This window comes from Chrysemys picta, chromosome 12 (genome assembly GCF_011386835.1).
Source record: "Chrysemys picta bellii isolate R12L10 chromosome 12, ASM1138683v2, whole genome shotgun sequence".
Classification (NCBI taxonomy): Eukaryota; Metazoa; Chordata; order Testudines; family Emydidae; genus Chrysemys; species Chrysemys picta.
The window spans coordinates 4373072-4395141 of NC_088802.1; the positions used below are offsets into that span (position 1 = coordinate 4373072).

Genomic DNA, 22070 nt, shown 5'->3' on the forward strand with positions numbered 1-22070 from the left:
TTTCCTGCGTCCTTCTTGTTAGGCTCCTTTGCCCTCAGTTTTAGTGGCTGCTTCGCCTGAATGGAACGCCTTGGCGAGTGTGTGTGACAGGCCGGCCTTTGGGCCCAGTAGAGTGACCAGAACTCTTCGGTTCCTGGGGGCAGGGCGCCCACACTCCAACACATCCCTTTCCACTGCGCCAGCGACGCCCAGCCAGGAATGGGAAGAATCCGTACAGCATGTCCGATTCTCTGTGTCACGTGATTTTTACGGAGGAGCTTTGGCAGAGACAGGAAATTCAGAAATGCTCCCAAAGCCACGAGAGACTGGCCGGGATCAGGGAACTGAATGCTCTGCCCGAGACTCCCAGTTGCATTTACACACAGTACGGCGGATGAGTGAGGAGGAACAATGATAAATGGATTGGAAACAATTTTCGAGACGCGCTGTGAGCCATGGCCACATGGTGGCACCCAAACCTAAGACAACTTAAGGTTAGACTTGGCCTTGGATGACACAGGGAGGGGGAGGCAGGGAGACCCACCCACTGCATCCCTACACCACTACCCCGGCCTGGGATGTAGTGGGGCTGCTTCTGAAGGGGCAGGGAATGGGGTTAGGCCCTTTCTCTTTGAGGGAAAGGGTCTGAAGAGAGATTTCCCCTCTGAAAAGGGGAATGTGCTTCAACGGAGGAGTCAGACCAGGGCAAAGACGGGGTGAGAAGAGGCCGTGGGAAACGCACGTGGGCACCGTGACCTTGGGGCTAGGATAAGCAGTCAATTGAGAATCAGTGACAAGGGAATGAGAATCAGCTGGGTTAGTAATAAGCCTTCACTCACCTGCCAATGCAATTACGGTGATGATCAACGCTGTGATGACGACAGTAACGGTAATTGGGATCCGTTTATCTTTAATGCATTTTAGGCTGAAATCTGCAAAATAAAAAAAATGACATGAAAGCAGATGAAGGCGGGCAGCAAACGTATCAACAGCAAATGCTGCCGGTGCATGAAAATGGTCACGTTTTGCTAAGTGCTTCCATGAGTGGATAAATCTAGTTGATAATGATCAAGAGCCTGGAACAGCTTCCATACAAGGAGAAACTACAAAGATCAGTGCCGTTCTGCTTAGAGAAGAGACGACAAAGGGGGGATAGGCAAGAGGTCTATAAAACCATGAACGGTGTGGAACAAGTGTATAGAGAAGTGTTATTTACCCTTCCCACAACACAAACACCAGGTGTCACCTGATGAAATTAACAGGAAGCAGGGTTAATACAAACAAGAGGAAATACTTTTTCGTACAGCGCATAGTCCACCTGCCATTGGATGTGGTGATGGCCAAAAATAACTAGGTTCCAAAATAGAATGAGCTAAGTTCCTGGAGGACAGGTCCATCAATGGCTATTAGCCAAGATGGTCAGGGACAGCTCTTATGTTAACAACTTTCCCAAACAACTTAACACTATATTTTCAATAAAAATGTCACCAAAAGATCAATAAAAAAGAAAAAGCAAGAAACACCTTTTTTCAACAAAAATGAAAAAGCCAAACAACTCTGACAAATCTTGGTGAAAAAATTTGTTTTTCAATTAAAAAACCAAACAGGTTCAAAAATGTCCCTGAGCTCTGGTCACCGGCTTTGAAGGACCTTCTTACTTCCCAGATTGCTCGATCAGGGACCGTGCCGCCAGGAGCTGGTTGATTGGGAGAGAGATTTTCATGGTTGCCCAGAGTTACTGGGGCTAATTTGGGGGCTACCAGGATATCCCAGGACTTGCCTTTAGAAAGGGAATAAATCATCAGCAGTAGAAACTGAACACCTGATTTCTGGATTTAAAGGCACAAGCCATTACCACTTGAGTTAAAGGAAAAACACCTTAAGGGACTGTCTCTCGTTGTGTCTGTGCAGCGCCCAGCACAACGGGGCCCTGATCTCAGCTGGGGCAGGGACTGTCTCTCCCTGTGTGTCTGTGCAGCGCCCAGCACAACGGGGCCCTGATCTCAGCTGGGGCAGGGACTGTCTCTCCCTGTGTGTCTGTGCAGCGCCCGGCACAACGGGGCCCTGATCTCAGCTGGGGCAGGGACTGTCTCTCCCTGTGTGTTTGTGCAGCACACAATGGGGCTCAGCTGCTGTCTCTAGGTGCTACCATATTACACATAATAAATAATATAATTATTTACCGACATCTCTTCTCTTTTCTTCCACTGGTTTCTGACTCAGCAGCATTGAGACATTCACTCCACTACCTACCAGAAAGCAAAAGAAACTGTCATTTAAGGTCAGATCATACAGTCCCCTCATGCAGGGCCCAGTGCTGTGTACGAAGCCCAGGGCTTCCATCACTGCTTCCCCTCCCCCCGCGTATCCCAAAGTGACTAGCAGTCCCCAGATCTTGCTATCCCCACCCCACACAGCCCACCCTTGGCCTGGCTGAGGGACTCCAAATGGATTAGAGAGCATGGTAATGCATTTGACAAATTGTGTGCCATGTCCCCCTCTAGTGGCTGGTAAGAGGATAATCTCTGCCAACATTTTTGTTAGCATTATAACAACTCTGTCTCTTCCTGCTCTCCATAGAAATGTCCAATCCCTCTCGGAATTCTGCTAAGCTCTTGGCCTTAAAATCACTGGTTGATGTTACCTAGCAGCGAGTTCCACCATCTAATTACCCAGTGTGTGAAAAATTGTTTCCTCTGATCAGTTTTGAAGTTCCCACCTTTCCACTCCATTGACCATCCCCTTTGTGCTTGTGCTAGATACAGATCTACCTTCTCTATCCCATCCATTATCCTGTCCCTTGTACCCGTCTCCTCTCCAGGGTAACAATCTCCGTCTTTTCAAGTTCTCTTTACAGGAGAATTTTCCCAGGCCCTTGATCCTTCTCGTCACCTCTCTCGTTCTATCTCGGAACCCCTCTAGTTCTACAATATCCTTTCCGAGATGGGGCACACACACTATTCCAGATTTTCAGCCTCTCACTACACCAGTTCTCCTGTTGGCCATAGAGTCCTTCCGGGTGGAAAAGACCCAAATTGCTAACACAAAAAACAAGCATGAACCAAAGAGCAACAAAAACTCCTTTTATCCTGTCTTTATCCCTCATAAAAAAAGGGGAGGCAACCCACCCACCGTATCTTTGTCCCTCTGCCAATCACACCGCAGGCACCTTTTAATTAAGACCAAAGTATTTAGTATTTACTGGTATCGCTTCTCCAATTTATCAAGGTCATTTTGAATTCTAATCTTGTCCTTCAAAGTGCTTACAATACTCCCAGCTTGGGATCAGCCTCCCATTTTATAAGCATTCGCTCTACTCCATTATCCAGGTAATTAATGAAAATAATGAATAGCACCTGACCTACAACTGACCCCTGCTAAACCCTACTAGATACATCCTCTCAGCTGGACAGTGAACCACTGATAACCACTCTGGGCACAACCAGTTGTGCACCCGCCTTATAGGAATATGGTCTAGATGAAATTCCTCAGTTTGCTTGTGAGAATGTCACGTGGGACTATGTCAAAGGCTTTACTAAAATCAGGATATATCACAGCTCCTGCTTCTCCACTAGGTCAGTGACCCTGTTAAAAGAAGGAAATTAGGTTGGTTTAGTAGGATTTTTTTCTTGACCAATCCATGCTGACTCTTACTTATTACCCGGTTATCCTCTAAGCTAGAAGTTTACACACTGATTGTTTTATCATTTGTTCTAGTCCCTTTCCAGGGATCGAAGTTAGACTGACTGGTCTCTAAATCCCTGGGTCCTCTTTCTTCCCCTTATTAAAGGTAGGTCCTATGTTTGCCCTTCTCCATTCCTATGGGACCTCACCCACCTTCCAGGAGTTCTTGAAGTTAATCGCTAACAGTTCCGAGATGATTTTGCCTGCATCATCACTGCAAAGTGGGCGGGTTCCAGGTAATCAGTAATGACCCAGGGTACGTCAACACTGCAAAACAACACCCACGGCAGCGAGTCTCAGAGCCCGGGACTAGAGACTCGGGCTTGTGCTATGGTGCTAAAAATTGCCATGTAGACGTCGCCGCCCGGGCTTGGAGACCCACCCTCCTCACCGAGCTTCAGGGCAGGAACGTCTACATGGATCTAGTGGCGTCTACCAGGGTCCTGTCTTGGATGAGGGAGTGGAGAGCGTGCTTGTAAATTTTGTAGCTGACACCACGCTGGGAGGATCACAAGCACTTTGAAGGCTGGATGAGAATTCAAAATGATCTTGACAAATGGGAGAATTGGTCTGAATTCAACAAGATGAAATTCAGTAAAGACAAGCACAAAATACTGCACATGGGAAGGAAAAATCAGACACACAACTACAACCTGGGGACTAGCTGGCTCGGGGGTTGTACTGCTGAAACGGAGCTGGGGGTGCGAGTGGGTTACAAATTGAATGAGTCAGCAACCGGCTGCAGCTGCAAAGAAAGTGAACCCACCCCTGGGGGTCGGATTTTCCAAAGAGCCCAGCACCCAGTAGCCCTTCTTCCCGCACAGCTGAGCTCACGAGGGGGAACAGAGCCTCCTTGTATCCAGGGTAGCAGCTGATGCCCTTGAGGCCTTATTGGAGACAGAGAGTGGCCTTGTAATTAAGGCCTTGTCGACATGGGGGGGGGGGGGAAATACACTGCCTGGCACCCACACACGAGTGAGTGAGGCGGAACAGGCAACCACAGAAATTATAATTCAGAATTCTGCTATTTCATTAAGAACAGATTTTCCCCTTCATCTCCTTGCAGACTGCCACTGACACTAGCGGGAACCTCACTGTGCATTGAGGGGCGAGCGTAGCCCTAAATTTATGCCCCCGGCCCCTGGATTGTGATTAAACACAGAGCCGGGCCTGTCACACAGAATTAACTGGAAAAAGAACAGGAGTACTTGTGGCACCTTAGAGACTAACAAATTTATTAGAGCATAAGCTTTCGTGGACTACAGCCCACTTCTTCGGATGCATATAGAATGGAACATATATACTGGGGAACTTTCGTATCCTAGAAGTAGAATGAAACAAAAACTGTTAGGGGTAAAAACAGATCAGACAGCAGCTGCATTAAACTTAGCTAGGCAAGTAACAGACACGTATGAGACTGCAGCCAATCACAACCAACCACATCACTAAAAAGCTATTCCATTCTTCGCTATTTTTACTTGCACGTTCTAGCCAAGGCCCCAGCTGCTGGTCTGTTCTGTGTCTATTCAGGCTGCAAGCTCTTCGGGGAAGGGACTTAACTTGGTCTGTAAAACTCCCAGGGCAAAGGGACACTGTTCCCAACAAGTCTCCGGATGCTACCATATAAATTCTATTCTTCTCCTCTCCTCATTGCTACATGACATGAGCACCTGTCAGTGACACGGGATTCGTTCCCTCTCCCATCCCGGCCCCGCAAGAGAACAGAACAGGACGTGCTGGGGAGCGTTTTCTTTGATGGGGGGTTTGGTTTCAGTGCACACACTGGTCTGGGTACTAAATATACATGTTTACTCTGGCAGCATAAAGCGTCTTTCATATTGATGCCAATTTTCTCTACACTCGCTTCAAGGTCCCAAAGAGAAGCAATTCTCGCTCCCTCCCCCACTGTCCCCCCCTTGCCTCCCTCTCTCCATCCCCCGCTCTCACACACAGAGAACAGAGCTCACCCCTTCTCTGCTTCATTCACAACGCGGCTGCTGAGAACAGAGTCCCAGCAATGTCGGGCTGGACAGACCCTCGAGAGCTCATCAAATCCAGCCCCTTGCGCTGTGGCAGGACCAAGTAAACCTAGACCAGCCCTGACAGGCGTCTGTCTAACCTGTTCCTAAAAACCTCCAGTGTTACCCTGCCAACCTAGACGCCTCTCTGGCCTCTCCCACTGGCTCCCGCTCCTCTACAGCGTTAGACACAAGCTTCTCCTCTAAGCCTTTAAGGTTCCTGTCACAGCGTCACTGCAGGGCCCTCCTGGCTCCTGCCCCCACTGGGCTGAGAAAGTCACCCAGAGACCTTCAGGTGCAGCGCCCACCTGGTGCTTTTACTTACAGGCTGTTACAGGCTGTGCTCCCACCACCTATCACCATACGCGTGGTCCCCTTCTCGCAGTCCCCCGACAGGAGAGAGGGGCCAAGCTCTCTCTCTGCTTCCCCTCACTGCCTTTCCTCTTTCCAGCTTCCCCCCTGGCTTCTTCCCCTGGGCTCTTATCCAGCCCCAGCCTGATGGGGCAGCAGCTGTTAGAGCTTCCCCAGTCAGGGCCAGGTGCTCTACCCAGCTCCATTCACCCCCCTTCATTGGAGCTGGAGAAGCAGTTTTCTGCTTAGCCCTGTCACAGTTCTTCACCCTTTAGCCCCTCACTTCCTAGCAGATCTGCTATTTCATCATACCAGGGACATCGCCATTGCTCTGCCAGTGATATCCAGCCTTTCCCACCCCTGCAAGCGTCTCCAGGCTCTCCCCTCATCAAGGTATAAAACGTCCCCAGCAAAACACGGAAAGTCCCTACAATACCTTACTTTCGAAGCCGCTTCCTTTCCACTCAGATCTGCTGCAACACCCACAGAACACGGCCAGCTGGTGAGGGCAGGGACGGGATTAAGCTGAGGCTGTAACTGACTATGCAAAACATGCTGATTTTATTTGTCTTAAACAATGTGTAATTTGCCCCAGGCCCCCACGAGAATATAGTATTCTATCGTATTGCAATTTTTTTTATGGAAGGGGCCCCTGAAATTGCTTTGCCTCAGCCCCCTGAATCCTCTGGGTGGCCCTGGTTATACAGAGGACAGGGATCAATTGTTCTCCACGGCCACTGAAGGTAGGACCAGAAGTGATGGGCTTTAATCTGCAGCAAGGGAGATTTAGATTCGATATTAGGGGAAACTTTCTAACTGTAAGGGGAGTTCAGCTCTGGAATTCGCTTCCAAGGGGGCTTGTGGAATCTGCGTCATTGGAGGCTTTTCAGACCAGGCTGGACAATCACCCGTCAGGGCTGGTCTAGGTTTACTTGGCCCTGCCTCAGCACAAGGGGCTGGACTTGACGACCTCTCCAGGTTCCTTCCAGCTCCACATTTCTATGAGTCTAAGCTTAAGGCCTCTAGGCACTGCTGTAATACCAGTGACAACACCCAGTGCCTGCTCCTCCAGCAGATTCTGCTTGGGGAGTAATAGGAGATCCCATCTCCTCGGCTCCTCTATCTATGGACCCAGTTAGCATGTAGCCACCTTCATCTTTTAATGCATTTAACCCTACAAGGCAGGGCAGTGCTTTTACCCCCGTGTTACAGAAGGGGAACTGCGCCCCAGATCGATTTCAATGGGAAATAGGCATGTAAAGACCAGTGAAGATCAGGCCCAGGTGACTCACCCCAGGTATCAGTGCTGGAGCAGGGAATCAAAGCCAGGTTTTGCAGGTCCCAGGTTAACGTCCTAACGACTGGACCTTCCTTCCTCTCTTCAAGGCAGGGGGGCCTGGCCCCACAAAGGGTGTCGTGCTGCTGAGAGTCACAACCCCTAACTTTCAGATGCCTAGAAAAATCTCAGGAACAGCACCAGGAACCACCTCGCCTGGGTTAGGTTCCCCGGCTCCCGACACACTGAATGGGGAGAGGTAGGTGCCGTAGAATGGGATTCACAACAGCCAGCATGCTGGGCAGGGAGACGCCTACTCCAGCCAATGCTAATGAGAGGGGTGTGTCCCAGCCCTGCCCCCTCAGGGAGTTTGGCACCTAAGTCCAGGCTGGAAGGAGGCACCTATCTCCTCCGCTAGCGATCCACGAACGGGACACGTGTTTGGAGTCAGGCGATTAAGCCTCCTGAGTAGTTTCTTGTGAGATGGAGATAGTCATCTCCCTGCCCAGCTGCCTATGAGCCACCAATGTGATCAGGCCATGAAGAAAGCTAAAGCAATCCTAGGGTGCATTGGGCAAGATATTTCCAGTAGAGACAGGGAAGTGTTCGTACCATTAGTCAGTACTGACTGTCAGGGTGTTAAGCACAGGAATAAATGGTGGAATTTTGAGGGAAGTTGTGGAATCTCTGTCACTGGAGATCATTAACAGCAGGTTAGACAGACTCCTGGCAGGGATGGACTAGGCAATACTTAGTCCTGCCTTGGGTGCAGGGGACTGGACTAGACGGCCTCTCGAGGTCCCTTCCAGTCCGACGATTCTCTGATTATACAAAGCACTGGTGAGACCTCACCTGGAATACTGTGGGCAGTTCTGGTCTTCCATGTTTAAGAAAGATGAATTCAGACTAGAACAGATACAGAGAAGGGCTACTAGGATGATCTGAGGCATGGAGGACCTTACGAGAGGAGATTTAAGGAGCTTGGCTTGTTTAGCCTAACCAAACGAAGGCTGAGGGGAAATAGGATTGCTCTCTATCAATACATCAGAGAGATCAGTACCAGGGAGGGAGAGGAGTTATTTAAGTCAAGGGCCAATGTTAGCACAAGAAAAAATGGATATAAACTGGCCATCAATAAATTTAGGTTTGAAATTAGATGAAGGTTTCTAATCACCAGAGGAGTTTAGTTCTGAAACAGACTTCCGAGGGGAGCAGCGTGGACAACAAAATAACTTGTTTTAAGACTCAGCTTGATAAGCTTATGCGGGGGAGTGTGTGTGTGTGGGGGGGTTACGATGAAGTTGCCTACAGTGGCATGTGGCCCATCCATGACTGCTATTAGCAAATGTCTCCAATGGCCCGTGATGGGACACTAGCTGGGGAGGGCTCTGAGTTACTACAGAGAATTCTTTCCCAGGCGTCTGTCTGGTGGGTCTCGCCCACATGCTCAGGGTCTCACTGGTCGCCAGATTTGTGGTCAGGAAGGAATTTTCCCCCAGCTCAGCTTGGCAGAGACCCTGGGGAGGTTTCACCTTCCTCTGCAACATGCGGCACGGGTCACTTGCAGGTTTGAACTAGTGTAAATGGTGGATTCTCTCTCACTTGACGTTTTTAAACCATGATGTGAGGATGTTAGTGACTCAGCCAGAGGTTCGGGATCTGTGGCCTGTGACGTGCAGAAGGTCAGAGTGGATGATCGTGATGGGCCCTCCTGGCCTTCAGGTCTATGTGTCTATAGGGCTGCGTATCTGGTGGGTGGGCAGGAGGGACACAAGCGTACAGGCCAGAGATCAGCAGATGAATCCCGCACTGCTGGGGAGGTGCCGACATGGGTGAGTTGTGAGAGTCTGAGGCAGACGTTATTCTCCCCCTCCATAACAAACAGTGTCTAAAAACAACCCCCATGACACCTGCAGTTGGAGGCTCCGTGATTCAGGGCATTGCGGGAGAACCGTCAGGAAACAGTTGGGAGTTGTGGTTGACTCAAACAGCTGCTGGGGGGGTAGATACAACGTTTCTCACAACCGATTACTCTAGCCAGGCAAGGACAAATTGGAGAGCTGGATAAGGAAAGGGGGAGGGATGATAAAACAATAAGTTGGAAGTGGTGAAATGCCACAGGAAAAGCAGATGAAATAAATTTCTTCTTTGGCAGGTGTTAAAATCCCGCGCCCCTCCTGAAACCACCAATTACAGTGACCAATGAAGAATTGGGAAGCAGTTCCTGTAGGTGTCTGGCTGGCTGAGTTTCTGGCTGAATGCTTATTATACAGAATGCCATTTGTTTTCAGTTTTAACTGAAAAATTCCAGGGTTTTACAGAAGCTATTTGGTTGGGTTTTTTTAACCAATTTTCGACCTCTGCAGTCCACGGAAATACTAATTATGTGTTCACGTTAATAATAAGTTAGTCTAAGTGTAAATATGAAGCTGTCTATTAAAGTGAAAACACACACGTATGCGAGTGGCTACATGTATGTATTATGTACAGTTCATAACACAAACCACAGCATTAAACTGATTTTCCTCTCAATACTCCCACTTTTCTCTACTTGTTGCTTTTTTTTCTGTCCCCCAATATTTAACCAGAAAACTGTGACGTTAATTCTTTGCACTGATTTTCACCTATGTTTAAAATTGTTTGTAATAAACACTGATAAATTCCCAGGGACTTTTAAACAAAATAAAAACCAAAAAAGAAAGGGCCTTGGTTCTATATATTACTAGTAACACGTTAGAGAGTCTGGAATTAGTACCTTTTTATTATCTGAATCTTAATAAAATCTCCACCACTGTAAATGTTTCCATCAGGATTGGATGTTTTTCTAAACCCTCTGCTCTAGTTCAAACCGGAATTCATCCAGGGCCGCTCTCAGGCTGGTGCTATTCCGGAGCTCGTGCTACACGATCACAATGGTCCTGTCTGGCCTTGGAATCCATCAATCTTGTCCGCTCTGTCTCAGAGTCGTGGGACGTCAATGGGCCCCAGTTCCAGACCCTTCGGTTGTCACGAGCAAGTCTTACCCCCACAGTTCGGTGCCAGGCTTTGTCTTCATGCTGCGCTGGTATAAATGGGCTGCGTGAACTGGGCCCATCATTTGCCCAGCAGCTTAAAAACCAAGCCAGGTGGTGCAGTGGGTGAAGAGTCCCAGGAATGTGTTTGCTCCTAGCTCTGAACAAAGAGCTCTGCTAAAATGAGGAACCCGCAGTAGGCACTTCAAAGCAAACAGCATTATCCCCCAAAGCTGCTCTGAGTCTGCAACGTCAATACGCAGCCTGGCACCAAACTCCGTGGGGGTAGGATGTGCAGAGTGCCCTGACAATGGACGGGGCTGGAACTGGGGCCCGTTGATGTCCCAGGACTTTGAGACAGAACTGTCCTAGCTTACGCCCACGCTGGACTCAATGCGCTGGCTGTTGTCCGCTTTTGTAGGCCAAACTGCCCCAGGCCTGGCTAGTGCTTAGACCAGTCAAGACGCCCGGCAGTCTGCGTCACTGCAGAGAGTCTGCCTAAAACCTTTCCCACCCCCCCACCTCCCACTCAGACTCACTTCCTGAAGAAAAACAGGCTATAAACTAAGAATTTGGCTATCGAATTTGTTTAAAAACAGGATACAATGTGTAATGTACCTGTTATTTGTTGGCCTGACTCATATCAGCCACGTTTGCATGCACACGGACATTTGCATTAGTCCCCAGGGGGAAAAAAAGAAAAAACAAGCGGAAGAAGAAGATAAATGAGCAGTTAACAGACAGCTGAATCCGATCAAACCCAGTTTTTGCCATTTCCCGGGGGCTGGTACTTCTCCAGAGTCATTTACCTGGCAGCGTTTTGCATTCATTTACACCCCACCCGCCCAGTGATTTCAGTTCCTGCAGGCATTTCTGTAACCCTCCCCCGGGCAGGGGTGGCAGAACGGCTGTGGGTGGGGGAAGGGGCATGGGATAGAGCCCCCTCCGCAATGGAAATAGTGCAGGGGCTGATCTGTTTCTGCCCCTGAGCGTCAGGCCGCTCAGGCTGGGGGGTTTGCAGCTGCTGGGGGCAGAGACAAGAGCAGGGGTGGGAGCAGCCACTGGAGCTCCAGGGATCGGGCTGGGGAGCAGGTGGGGTCCAATGCGATCAGGTCAGCAGCAGCTACCCCTGGGGAAGAGACGGAATCACCAGGACCCCTCTTCCCCGGCCTTTTACAGGACTAGAGTCACAGAACAGACGGAGGTGGTCATGCACCGTTATCCCTGTGGTTAGAGCAGCGCCTGGGAGACGGTCGGGCTGTGGGGTGTCCTAGGGCAGGAACCTCCCAATCTCTCCTGCTGACGCCATATAAAGTACTCAGATCTTCACTGGGCCAGAGAGCATGTGAGAACGTCCCAGCTACCGGGCTATGGAACCGGGCACCTAGGAGGGAGAAATCCCTGCTCCATCCTCTGTGAACATCCTCCCCGTAGAACTTTTAGTCCAGTGGTTACAACAGCATCTACCCCCTCGCCGCCCCACTATTTTGTGAATGGCACCTAAGTCAAGGGGGAAAAAATGGCCAAACTATTCAGTGAAATGGTGTCAAATCTGCAAATTGTTTCAGGTCAACTGAAATGGCATTTTACTGCAAACAAACGATGCATGTAGCTCAGCGTAGCTTTGCTATCTGCCAAATCAGACACCGGAGTGATCAGCCCAGAGTTGTTCTTGAGGAGCTGAGGGGAAGAGGTCTCAGGGGAACCCCAACATAACTAAACAGAGGAGACCTCCCTGTGTGGTTGCCCGGAATGGTGTGTTGCAGTTTAGCTTAACACCTGCTCTCAATGACCGTAGGTCCCAGTGTCTGGCGTTTAGAAGCAGCAGTGGGGGTGTGTGAGAGCAGATGTAAACAGTGATTGTTGTGGTCCTAGTGTGCTGGGAGCGGGGGAGGGGCTGGAGGGGAGAAATGGCAGATGGTCTCTTAGCCGCCGCATGGCGAGCATGCTGGGGGAAGCAAACAAAGGACGCTTTAAAGCAGAGAAGCAAAGTTAGGGTTACCATTCGTCCAGATTTACCCGGACATGTCCTCCTTTTTGTGTTAAAAATAGCGTCTGGGGGGGAATTTGTAAATCACTGAAAATGTCCGGGATTTCCCCCCCATGCAGAGCGAGGCGCGGCTGGGAGGCTGCAGGAAAGTCACCGCTCGCCTGGGGCTCTGGCAGCCAGAGCCCTTCCCCCGCAGCTTGCCGGGCTGGACTCCGGAGCAGCCGTAGAGCTCCTTCTCCCCCCCCCCCATTCTGAGCCGGCCGGCCGGGCCGTTTGCATTGGGCCTCAGCAGCTCCTCCTCCCCTGCAGCCCAGCGCCCTGCTCCGGCAGCTCTGGGTGGGGTGGGACCGGGTTGTGTGTTGCGCTGGGGAGCGCAGCCACGTGTCCAGCTCCGCACAGAGCCCAACACCATGTTCTGAGCGGCGGGGTAAGGGAGCCAGGGGGCAGGAGAAGGGGCAGGGAGATTTTGGAGGGGGCAGTCAAGAGACGGGGGGGGGGGGGTCGGGAGTTCGGGGGGGGCTTTTTGGCGGGGGTGGAGAAGGTTTTGGGCAGTCAGGGTACAGGTAGGGGGTAGGGTCCTGGGGGGCATTTGGGGGGGGGTCTTAGGAGCGGGCAGTCAGGGGACAAGGAACAGGGAGGCTTAGGTAGGGGGTGGGGTTCTGGAGGGCAGTTAGGAGCAGAGGTCCCAGGAGGGGGCAGTCAGGGGACAAGGAGCGGGGGGGTGGGGGGTTGGGAGTTCTGGGGGGGCTGTCAGGGGGCAGGAGTGGGGAGAGGGATTGGAGCAGTCGGGGACAGGGAGCAGAGGGGTTTAGATGGGTCGGGAGTTTGGGGGGGCTGTCAGGGGACAAGGAGCGAGGGGGTGTTTGGGAGTTCTGCGGGGGGGGGCTGTCAGGGGGCAGGAGTGGGGAGAGGGATCGGAGCAGTCAGGGGACAGGGAGCAGAGGGGTTTAGATGGGTTGGGAGTTCTGGGGGGGGCTGTCAGGGGGTGGGGAGTGGTTGGATGGGGCGTGGGAGTCCCAGGGGTCTGTCTGGGGGTGGTGGTGTGGATAAGGGTTGGGGCAGTCAGGGGACAGGTAGGGGGTAGGATCCTAGGGGCCAGTTAGGATGGGGGGAGGGTCTCAGGAGGGGGCAGTCAGGGGACAAGAGGCAGGGAGGCTTAGGTAGGGGGTGGAGTCCTGGGGGGCAGTTAGGGGCAGGGGTCCCAGGAGGGGGCAGTCAGGGGACAAAGAACGGGGGGAGGGTTGGGGGTTCTGAGGGGGGCGGGAAGTGGGAGGGGCAGGGGCGGGGCTAGGGCAGGACGGGGGCGGGGCTCCTCCCGTCCTCTTTTTTTGCTTGCTGAAATATGGTAACCCTAAGCAAAGTGCATTGACTACAGAGCATGGCTCACATGCCACGTGTCTGGAATGGAGCTAAGCAGCAGGGGTTACCTTGATCCTCAGGAGGAACAGAGTAGGGGGCAGTGGGGACAGGGACGGACGGACACACACACACACACACACACCCCTGCCCAGGGACGGACACACACACACACGCGCGCACCTGCCCAAGGATGGACACACACACACGCACACCTGGCTTGGATTCCTGAGTCTCTCATGTCATGGGTGTATCTAGATCTCTCCTGAAACCTGGTCCTCTTTCTTCCATTATGAGCTCTTCCTACAGTACACACTTGGGGAGAACACACACACAAGAGGGCGTGCAAAAGGCACACACACACACACACACACCCCCCAAGGCAGGGGAACTCACACATACTAGGAATCAGAGAGGGCACAATAGCGGGGAACACAGAGGGCGGGGGAGGGAAGAGAGACATTTTGGGGAGCGGATGAGGACACTGAAAAACACACACGCACACACACACACACACACACTGGGGTTAAGGACACAAACCGGGACAACACAGATACACACACTTGTGGACACAAACACGTGCGCACGTGCCCCTCTGCACCCACTTGGAAGCAGAAAATGTTCTGCAATGGAACCATTTTCCAGGCTCCTGAACCAGCCAGCTTTCCTCCCGGAGCCATTCATGTAGTACAAATAGGCTCGGTGGGATTAGATTTTTATCTGCCAATGTCAATAGAGGTCAATTTCACCGCACATGCACAAAATATTTCCAGCCACAATTATCGAGCTTCACAGACAGGCAAAGTCAGGAAAATGCTGCTTGAGAACAGATTGGGGTTTGTTTGACGTGTATTTCCCTGGTATGTTTTGACATGAGATGTTGAAATTTGTGTTTTAAGGGTTATAAAGCTTTAACTGTTTAAATCTCAACATCTATTGTCATTAATTATCTGATCCCCCTCCCCCAATTAATTTCCCACAACTGCGAGTATTTACATAAACATTTTAAAAAGGCCTAAAACCCATAATTTTGCACAGCTGTGAACATTTAAAATTGATAAAACCTTTTAAAAAAAGCTTAAAAATAAACATCAATATTATCTGTCAAAATTATGACAATCATCACCGTCTGTCAAGCCTAGTTATAAACACAAGTCATTTAAAGTCCCCTAGGAAACAAATCCCCACTAGCCCAAGCTTAGGCTGTTACCCACCTACTGTGGTTCTGCCAGCCCGGATCCAGCACTCAGTGACCTGAACAGAAACGGGGGTTGGGATCTGGTTCTAGTACGTCCACACTGCAATGTAAGCCCAGGGTTCCAACTCAGGCTCAGGGCTAACTCCTCTTCCATCAACACACAAATCACGCTGACCCAGGGTTCCACTGGGGTAGAAGGCCTGAACCTGAGTCAAGCCAGGACCCAGGGTTTAAGCCCTATTGCTTTGCTGTGTAGATGCAGCCCCACTGGACTCGTGCTCTGGGAGTCCACCAATAGTATCCCACAGGCCAACTTTCTTTGTCCTCTGGACAGTCAAGTTTTCCCACACTGCACCACCACCAAAGGGCTACAGTGGCCACATTTTGGCAGGGCGCTAGGAAGTCTGGGATATGGGTGGTTGGACTCGGGCCTGCATAGTGCTTTGCAGACACCAGAGCCCTGGGGTGGGACCCAGGGTTGAACACTTACTAACCTGGGGTTACAAATAAGTGTAGACGCTCAAGTCCTAGGTCAGTTGTTCCCAAACGTTAACAACCCGCAAATCCCTTTCACTAAAATGTCAAGTCTCACGAACCCCCTCCTAAAAATGAATATTTCCTGGGATTTTCTCCTTTACCTGAGTATGAATTATAAAAGCAGTGATCTGGGAAATATAAAATTTGTTCTTATGACATGCTTATTACACACTATTTATCATTATGGTATTTTTATTACATTATGAAAAGGGCAACATTCTTCCAAGATCTCACTTTCGTAGCTTGTATCATTTTGAATAAGCGGTTATAAGACAAGACTCCTGTGTTTCATCAAGGAGTATCAGATGTGAAACAGCAGGAAGGTATTTAAGAAACCAACTCAAAGAGTTCCTCCTACACAAGCATTCAGGTCTTGAGCAGTCCAGGCAAACAACGCACGTTACAACAAAGCTTAAACTTGTTCTTCATAATAAATTTAAGAACAATACTAGCTGCCTATTTAATTTCAAAAACAGAAAAAACTATCCCCCTCCCTTTCCATTTCTTCTAAGGAGTCTTGAAGTTGAAATCTCCTCAGTGTGATAGAGATGCTTGCTTTGATCTGCTCAGCTCTTGGAAGTCCAGGGGCTCCGGGCTGCTGGTCCCGTGCTGCCTGGGGTCCCTAGGGACAGCTCTGTCCACCATTGGGGAATTTTCCCCCCCGAGAACCTCCTCTAACATGTCACGAACCCCAGTTTGGGAACCACTGTCCTAGGTTAAACCCCGGGTCTGCTCACTTGAGTTCTACTAACCCTGGGCTTACATAGCAGTGTAGATGTGCCCTTTAGTGCTACCCTCTATATCTTACCTCAGTCCCAACAAAGGATGGTGACAGCACTGATCTGCTGACCAGAAGGTCTTGGTTCAGTTCCCAGCAATGTCACAAGCTCCTGGCATGACCCTGGGCTAGTCAGTTCATCTCTGTCCCTCACCTACCAAACAGGCCCGCGATAACGCTTGCTTGGCGAGGAAATATTTCATTCCTATTCGGGAGGCCCAGACTCTGCAGTGACAAAGAGCAGCAGACATCTCCTAAACTCCCCACACCTGGAGTAGGAAATTCCACCCACCTTCAACTTGGCTGCTACCAGAGAGGCAGGGCTGGAACAGCAGGTTTGAAGCGAATGCCGGAGTGACATCTGTGTTCCTTCACAGACACGCGGCTCAATTCAGATCTATAGTTTGTATTCCTGGGCTGGGATACCGAGCGCCCATAACCAGATGAGCACAGGACACTCGTTTTTACATCTCATCCATTCATCATTGATTTCCACTGTAAGCTCTTCAGGGAGACGGGCTCTGGCGTTTAATTAACCTGTATAGCTCCGAGCATGCTGGTGGTTAGTAAGTAACAAATCTCAATCCCTTCCGCCAAGATCAAACCGCCTTCAGCCCCCTGCAAGGCAAGAAATGTGCAACATGAGGAAACGAGGGATCAGTGGCTGAGCCATAAGAACATAAGAACGGCCATACTGGGTCAGACTAAAGGTCCACCCAGCCCAGTATCCTGTCTCCGACAGTGGCCCATGCCAGGTGCCCCAGAGAGAATGAACCTAACAGGTAATGATCAAGTGATCTCTCTCCTGCCATCCATCTCCACCCTCTGACAAACAGAGGCAAGGGACACCATTCCTTACCCATCCTGGCTAACAGCCATTAATGGATTTAACCTCCATGAATTTATCCAGTTCTCTTTTAAACCCTGTTATAGTCCTAGCCTTCACAACCTCCTCAGGCAAGGAGTTCCACAGGTTGACTGTGCGCTGTGTGAAGAACTTCCTTTTATTTGTTTTAAACCTGCTGCCCATTAATTTCATTTGGTGGCCCCCTAGTTCTTATATTATGGGAACAAGTAAATAACTTTTCCTTATTCACTTTCTCCACACCACTTATAATTTTATATGCCTCTATCATATCCCCCCTTAATTGTCTCTTTTCCAAGCTGAAAAGTCCCAGTCTTATTAATCTCTCCTCATACAGAAGCTGTTCCATACCCCTAATCATTTTTGTTGCCCTTTCTGTACCTTTTCCAATTCCAATATATCTTTTTTGAGATGAGGAGACCACATCTGTACGCAGTATTCAAGATGTGGGTGTACCATGGATTTATATAAGGGCAATAAGATATTCTCTGTCTTATTTCTATCCCTTTCTTAATGATTCCTAACATCCTGTTTGCTTTTCTGACTGCCGCTGCACACTGCGTGAATGTCTTCAGAGAACTATCCACAATGACTCCAAGATCTCTTTCCTGATTAGTTGTAGCTAAATTAGCCCCCATCATATTGTGTGTATAGTTGGGGTTATTTTTTCCAATGTGCATTACTTTACATTTATCCACATTAAATTTCATTTGCCATTTTGTTGCCCAATCACTTAGTTTTGTGAGATCTTTTTGAAGTTCTTCACAGTCTGCTTTGGTCTTAACTATCTTGAGCAGTTTAGTATCATCTGCAAACTTTGCCACCTCACTTTTTACCCCCTTCTCTAGATCATTTATGAATAAGCTGAATAGGATTGGTTTTAGGACTGACCCTTGGGGAACACCACTAGTTACCCCTCTCCATTCTGAGAATTTACCATTTATTCCTACCCTTTGTTCCCTGTCTTTTAACCAGTTCTCAATCCATGAAAGGATCTTCCCTTTTATCCCACGAGGAGCCAGTCCCCAGAGGGCAAGTGTCACCCTTTGCTAACATTTCAATATTCCTAAATAACCCCAGGACTCAAACATCACAAGCAACGGTCATGAGACTGGCTTCAAAAACCATGAACTATGTCAACATTTATTATTTTTGTGCAACAGCTGCTGTAGATGCATTTAAGACCAGGTAAGGAGGGGGCTGGGAGGGACATGACCGAAAAAGCTTGGGGACCCCTGCCAGAGCCCCAGCCAGCATTAACGGGCCCAGCTCCTTTGACTTCTGCCAGCCGGAGATTTGGCTCTAAGGACTCAATGGAGCTCGTATTGGTGAACCGGGCGGGCTCACCCGCCCACTACTAAAGGCCCCTCCCCCAGCCTAGCAGGAGGGACCACTGGACCCAGTACCAAATAATTACTAGGGACAACTAATAAAAAAACAGGGAGCGAGGTGACGGTCAAAGGTTCAAAATCAGGGAACCGGATGGGGACACCGAGCAGAGAACCCTGGACAGCGCCCACTGCTCCTCGAAAGTGGCAAGGGAGCCAGCGGACGCTGCCCAGTGGAACTCCGCCCGGAGACGTGAGACCAAGGAGGTATGGAAGTAGGCTCCACAGTCGCAGAGCACCCCCTCGGCCAACATCCTCTCCCTGGTATTATAGATGGTAAGTTTGGCCAGGGCCAGGAAGAGGTTGACGAGGAGGTCCCGCGACTTAGTGGGGCCACGAACAGGGTGCGCATAAATAAACAAGTGTGGGGAAAAGTGCAGCCAAAACCTCAACAAGAGGTTCTGGAGGAGCCGGAAAAGGGGTTGCAGCCTGGCGCACTCAAGGTAAGCGTGCGCCAGGGTCTCCCTGATGCCGCAGAATGGGCAGGCCTCGGGAAGAGGGATGAAACGCGCCAAGTACACGCCCGTGCTCACGGCTCCATGAAGGAGCCGCCAACCAATGTCCCCGGCGGGCCTGGGAACTAAGGTGGAATAAAGGCTGGCCCACCGGGGCTCCTCACCCTCCACAGGTAGCAGATAGTCCCTCCACTTGGTGTCGGGGCGGGACACAAGGGTGAGGTGATGCAACGTGTGGAGCACGAGCGTGTACAGATGGTCTCTGGACGCGGTCCGAAACCGGACCGGCTGCAGAGCGTGCAGCCGGCTCGGATTATGGGAGCGGGAAAGCCGGGGGGGCTCACGGAATAGGGGCCCGAGAAAGAGGTCCGGAGGGCCCGGGGTGAGGGGTGGGCGGGGAGCGCCCTCCCGCAGGGCCCGCCACAGGAAGCCGAGAGCAGGAGGTGACAATGCAGCGCCCACCTCCTGGAGTACACGCAGAGGGGTTGCGAGGGTGGAGAGCCCCATGCGCCGACCAAGCGCGCGGGGATCCACCAAGTCCCCTCTGGTGTAGTCCAGGAGGTCTCCGACCCTGGTGGTTTCCGCCAGGACCAACCTCCGGCTCACCGAGGGTGACTCCGCCACCTGCACACGAAGATCGGGATTGTGCAGCAGGGGCTCCGCGAGGAGATCCACACCCTCGGTGGCCACAGTGGACCTGGTCGTCGAGAAAAGCTTCCAGGTCCGGAGAAGGTCCTGGTAGAAGACCGGCAGCTCCGAGAGGTCTCGCGGAAGACCTCTCGGGTGGAGAAAAAGGAGCTGCCGGTCGTATCGGAGCCCTCGGAGACGGCGGAGGAAGGCGTGCGCTAACGTGCTCCACGCCGGACTACCTGCGTCATAAAGGAGCCGCTGCAGGGCCTGGAGGCGGAAGACATGGACCTGGCTACGAAGGCAGACCAGGCCCTGTCCCCCCTCCTGTAGCTTTCCTTTCCTCCAATACTCGATCAGCCTGTTTAATTGCTTCAAGGATTTTGGCAAACATACATTTATTATCCTTTTGTGCTTCCTGCGGTACATTTGAAGTCTCAGACACATAAGGGTTACGATTAAACATTTGGAAATATGGTGTGTTTTGGACTGGCGCCATGGGAGTCAAGTTAAAAGCATATGCAATGGCAGATAAATTATCATCCCAGTCATTGGGGTGGTCTGCACAGTACTTGTTCAGGAAAGTCTTGATTGTCTTGCATGTTCTTTCATTTGTGTCATCTGTCTGAGGATAGGACAATACTATTTGTTTCATTCCAAAGAGCTCAAATAGTTCTCTGTTGATCTGATGAACAAACTCTTCTGCTTGATCAATAACCATTTTTTTAAGCGGTCCATACAAGAAAAACACACTGACAATTGCCTTAGCAATTTCTACCGCTGAAGTGTCTTGTAGTGGCAGAACCACCACCCATTTTGTGAACAGATCTGTCATCATTATGACATACATATGGTTTCTGCGGGTGGTATTAAAAGGTCCCATTAGGTCTATTGTGACTGCAGTCCATGGATCCTCTGCTTTGATAGGGTGTAATTTGGGTACTATGATTGCTGTATTCTTTGCCACCTGGCAATGCTGGCAAGCATACACCCATTGTTTGACGTCATTTGTTATGGAAGTCCAGTAGTAACTAGACTCCACCAGAGTCAGAGTCCTCGATATGCCATGATGAGCACCTGCAGCACTTTCATGGCATTTGCGTAGCACTCTCTTCTTCTCCTCATCTGAAACAATTACCAAATGCATCTGTTTCCTGTCTTTTCCCACATAGAACAACTTATTTTCTTTGAAAACAAATTTTTTGGCTGCTCTTCTTATTCCACTTCTCTCACTTGCTAACGTAGTTGGATGATATTCTCCTGTTCGTTTGTAATAGGAGATTTGTTTCAGATGGAACCCACCATTCTTTCCACTACGAACCATTGTTTGCCTTGCTGGTGGGCAGAGCTATCCATCGGCAGCAGCTGGCACTGGAGCCATCTGTCTGTGGGCTTGGGCAGACAGGCCATGGCCCCCGGGGAGGTCTGCAAGGCTGCAAACTATGTCTAAGATTTCCAAGGGGGTCTGGCTATCGCGATATCCTGCCCTGCGGGGGCCAAGACCGTTTTTTTCTGGCCTGGCGAGAATGGAGCTCTGGTCGATTTACCGCAGCTGGGGAGCTGGTGACAGTGAAGTGAACTCTGGCTCCCTCTGCTGTCTGCACCACAGCACATACTCAACATTGCACCATGATACGTAAAGAGATTTGGAAAAAAGAAGAACAGGAGGACTTGTGGCACCTTAGAGACTAACAAATTTATTAGAGCATAAGCTTTCGTGGACTACAGCCCACTTCTTCGGATGCATATAGAATGGAACATATATTGAGGAGATATATATACACACATACAGAGAGCATAAACAGGTGGGAGTTGTCTTACCACCTCTGAGAGGCCAATTAATTAAGAGAAAAAAAACTTTTGAAGTGATAATCAAGCTAGCCCAGTACAGACAGACAGTTAGATAACAAGTGTGAGAATACTTACAAGGGGAGATAGATTCAATGTTTGTAATGGCTCAACCATTCCCAGTCCTTATTCAAACCGGAGTTGATTGTGTCTAGTTTGCATATCAATTCTAGCTCAGCAGTTTCTCGTTGGAGTCTGTTTTTGAAGTTTTTCTGTTGTAATATAGCCACTCGCAGGTCTGTCACTGAATGACCAGACAGGTTAAAGTGTTCTCCCACTGGTTTTTGAGTATTTTGATTCCTGATGTCAGATTTGTGTCCATTAATTCTTTTGCGTAGAGACTGTCCGGTTTGGCCAATGTACATGGCAGAGGGGCATTGCTGGCACATGATGGCATATATCACATTGGTAGATGTGCAGGTGAACGAGCCCCTGATGGTATGGCTGATGTGATTAGGTCCTATGATGATGTCACTGGAATAGATATGTGGACAGAGTTGACATCGGGGTTTGTTACAAGGATAGGTTCCTGGGTTAGTGGTTTTGTTCAGTGATGTGTGGTTGCTGGTGAGTATTTGCTTTAGGTTGGGGGGTTGTCTGTAAGCGAGGACAGGTCTGTCTCCCAAGATCTGTGAGAGTAAAGGATCATCTTTCAGGATAGGTTGTAGATCTCTGATGATGCGCTGGAGAGGTTTTAGTTGGGGGCTGA

General features: G+C 50.1%; 1 protein-coding gene across 3 annotated transcripts in view; it reads right to left on the minus strand.

Moving 5' to 3' along the window:
- The window catches only part of LOC101935718 (C-type lectin domain family 2 member D-like), a 68218-nt gene that overhangs the window by 6617 nt on the left and 39531 nt on the right, over positions 1-22070 (minus strand). The window contains exons 1-3 of one of the 3 annotated variants that reach the window (XM_065564130.1): positions 5631-5978; positions 2163-2228; positions 819-911 (exon numbers count right to left, since the gene is read on the minus strand). In XM_065564130.1, coding sequence (XP_065420202.1) covers positions 819-911; positions 2163-2228; positions 5631-5646 — 175 coding nt within the window. In that variant the 5' untranslated portion in view covers positions 5647-5978. Of the gene's footprint in view, positions 1-818; positions 912-2162; positions 2861-5630; positions 5979-22070 lie in introns of those variants that run through there. The other 2 variants (XM_065564121.1, XM_065564123.1) reach the window with 2 other exon arrangements.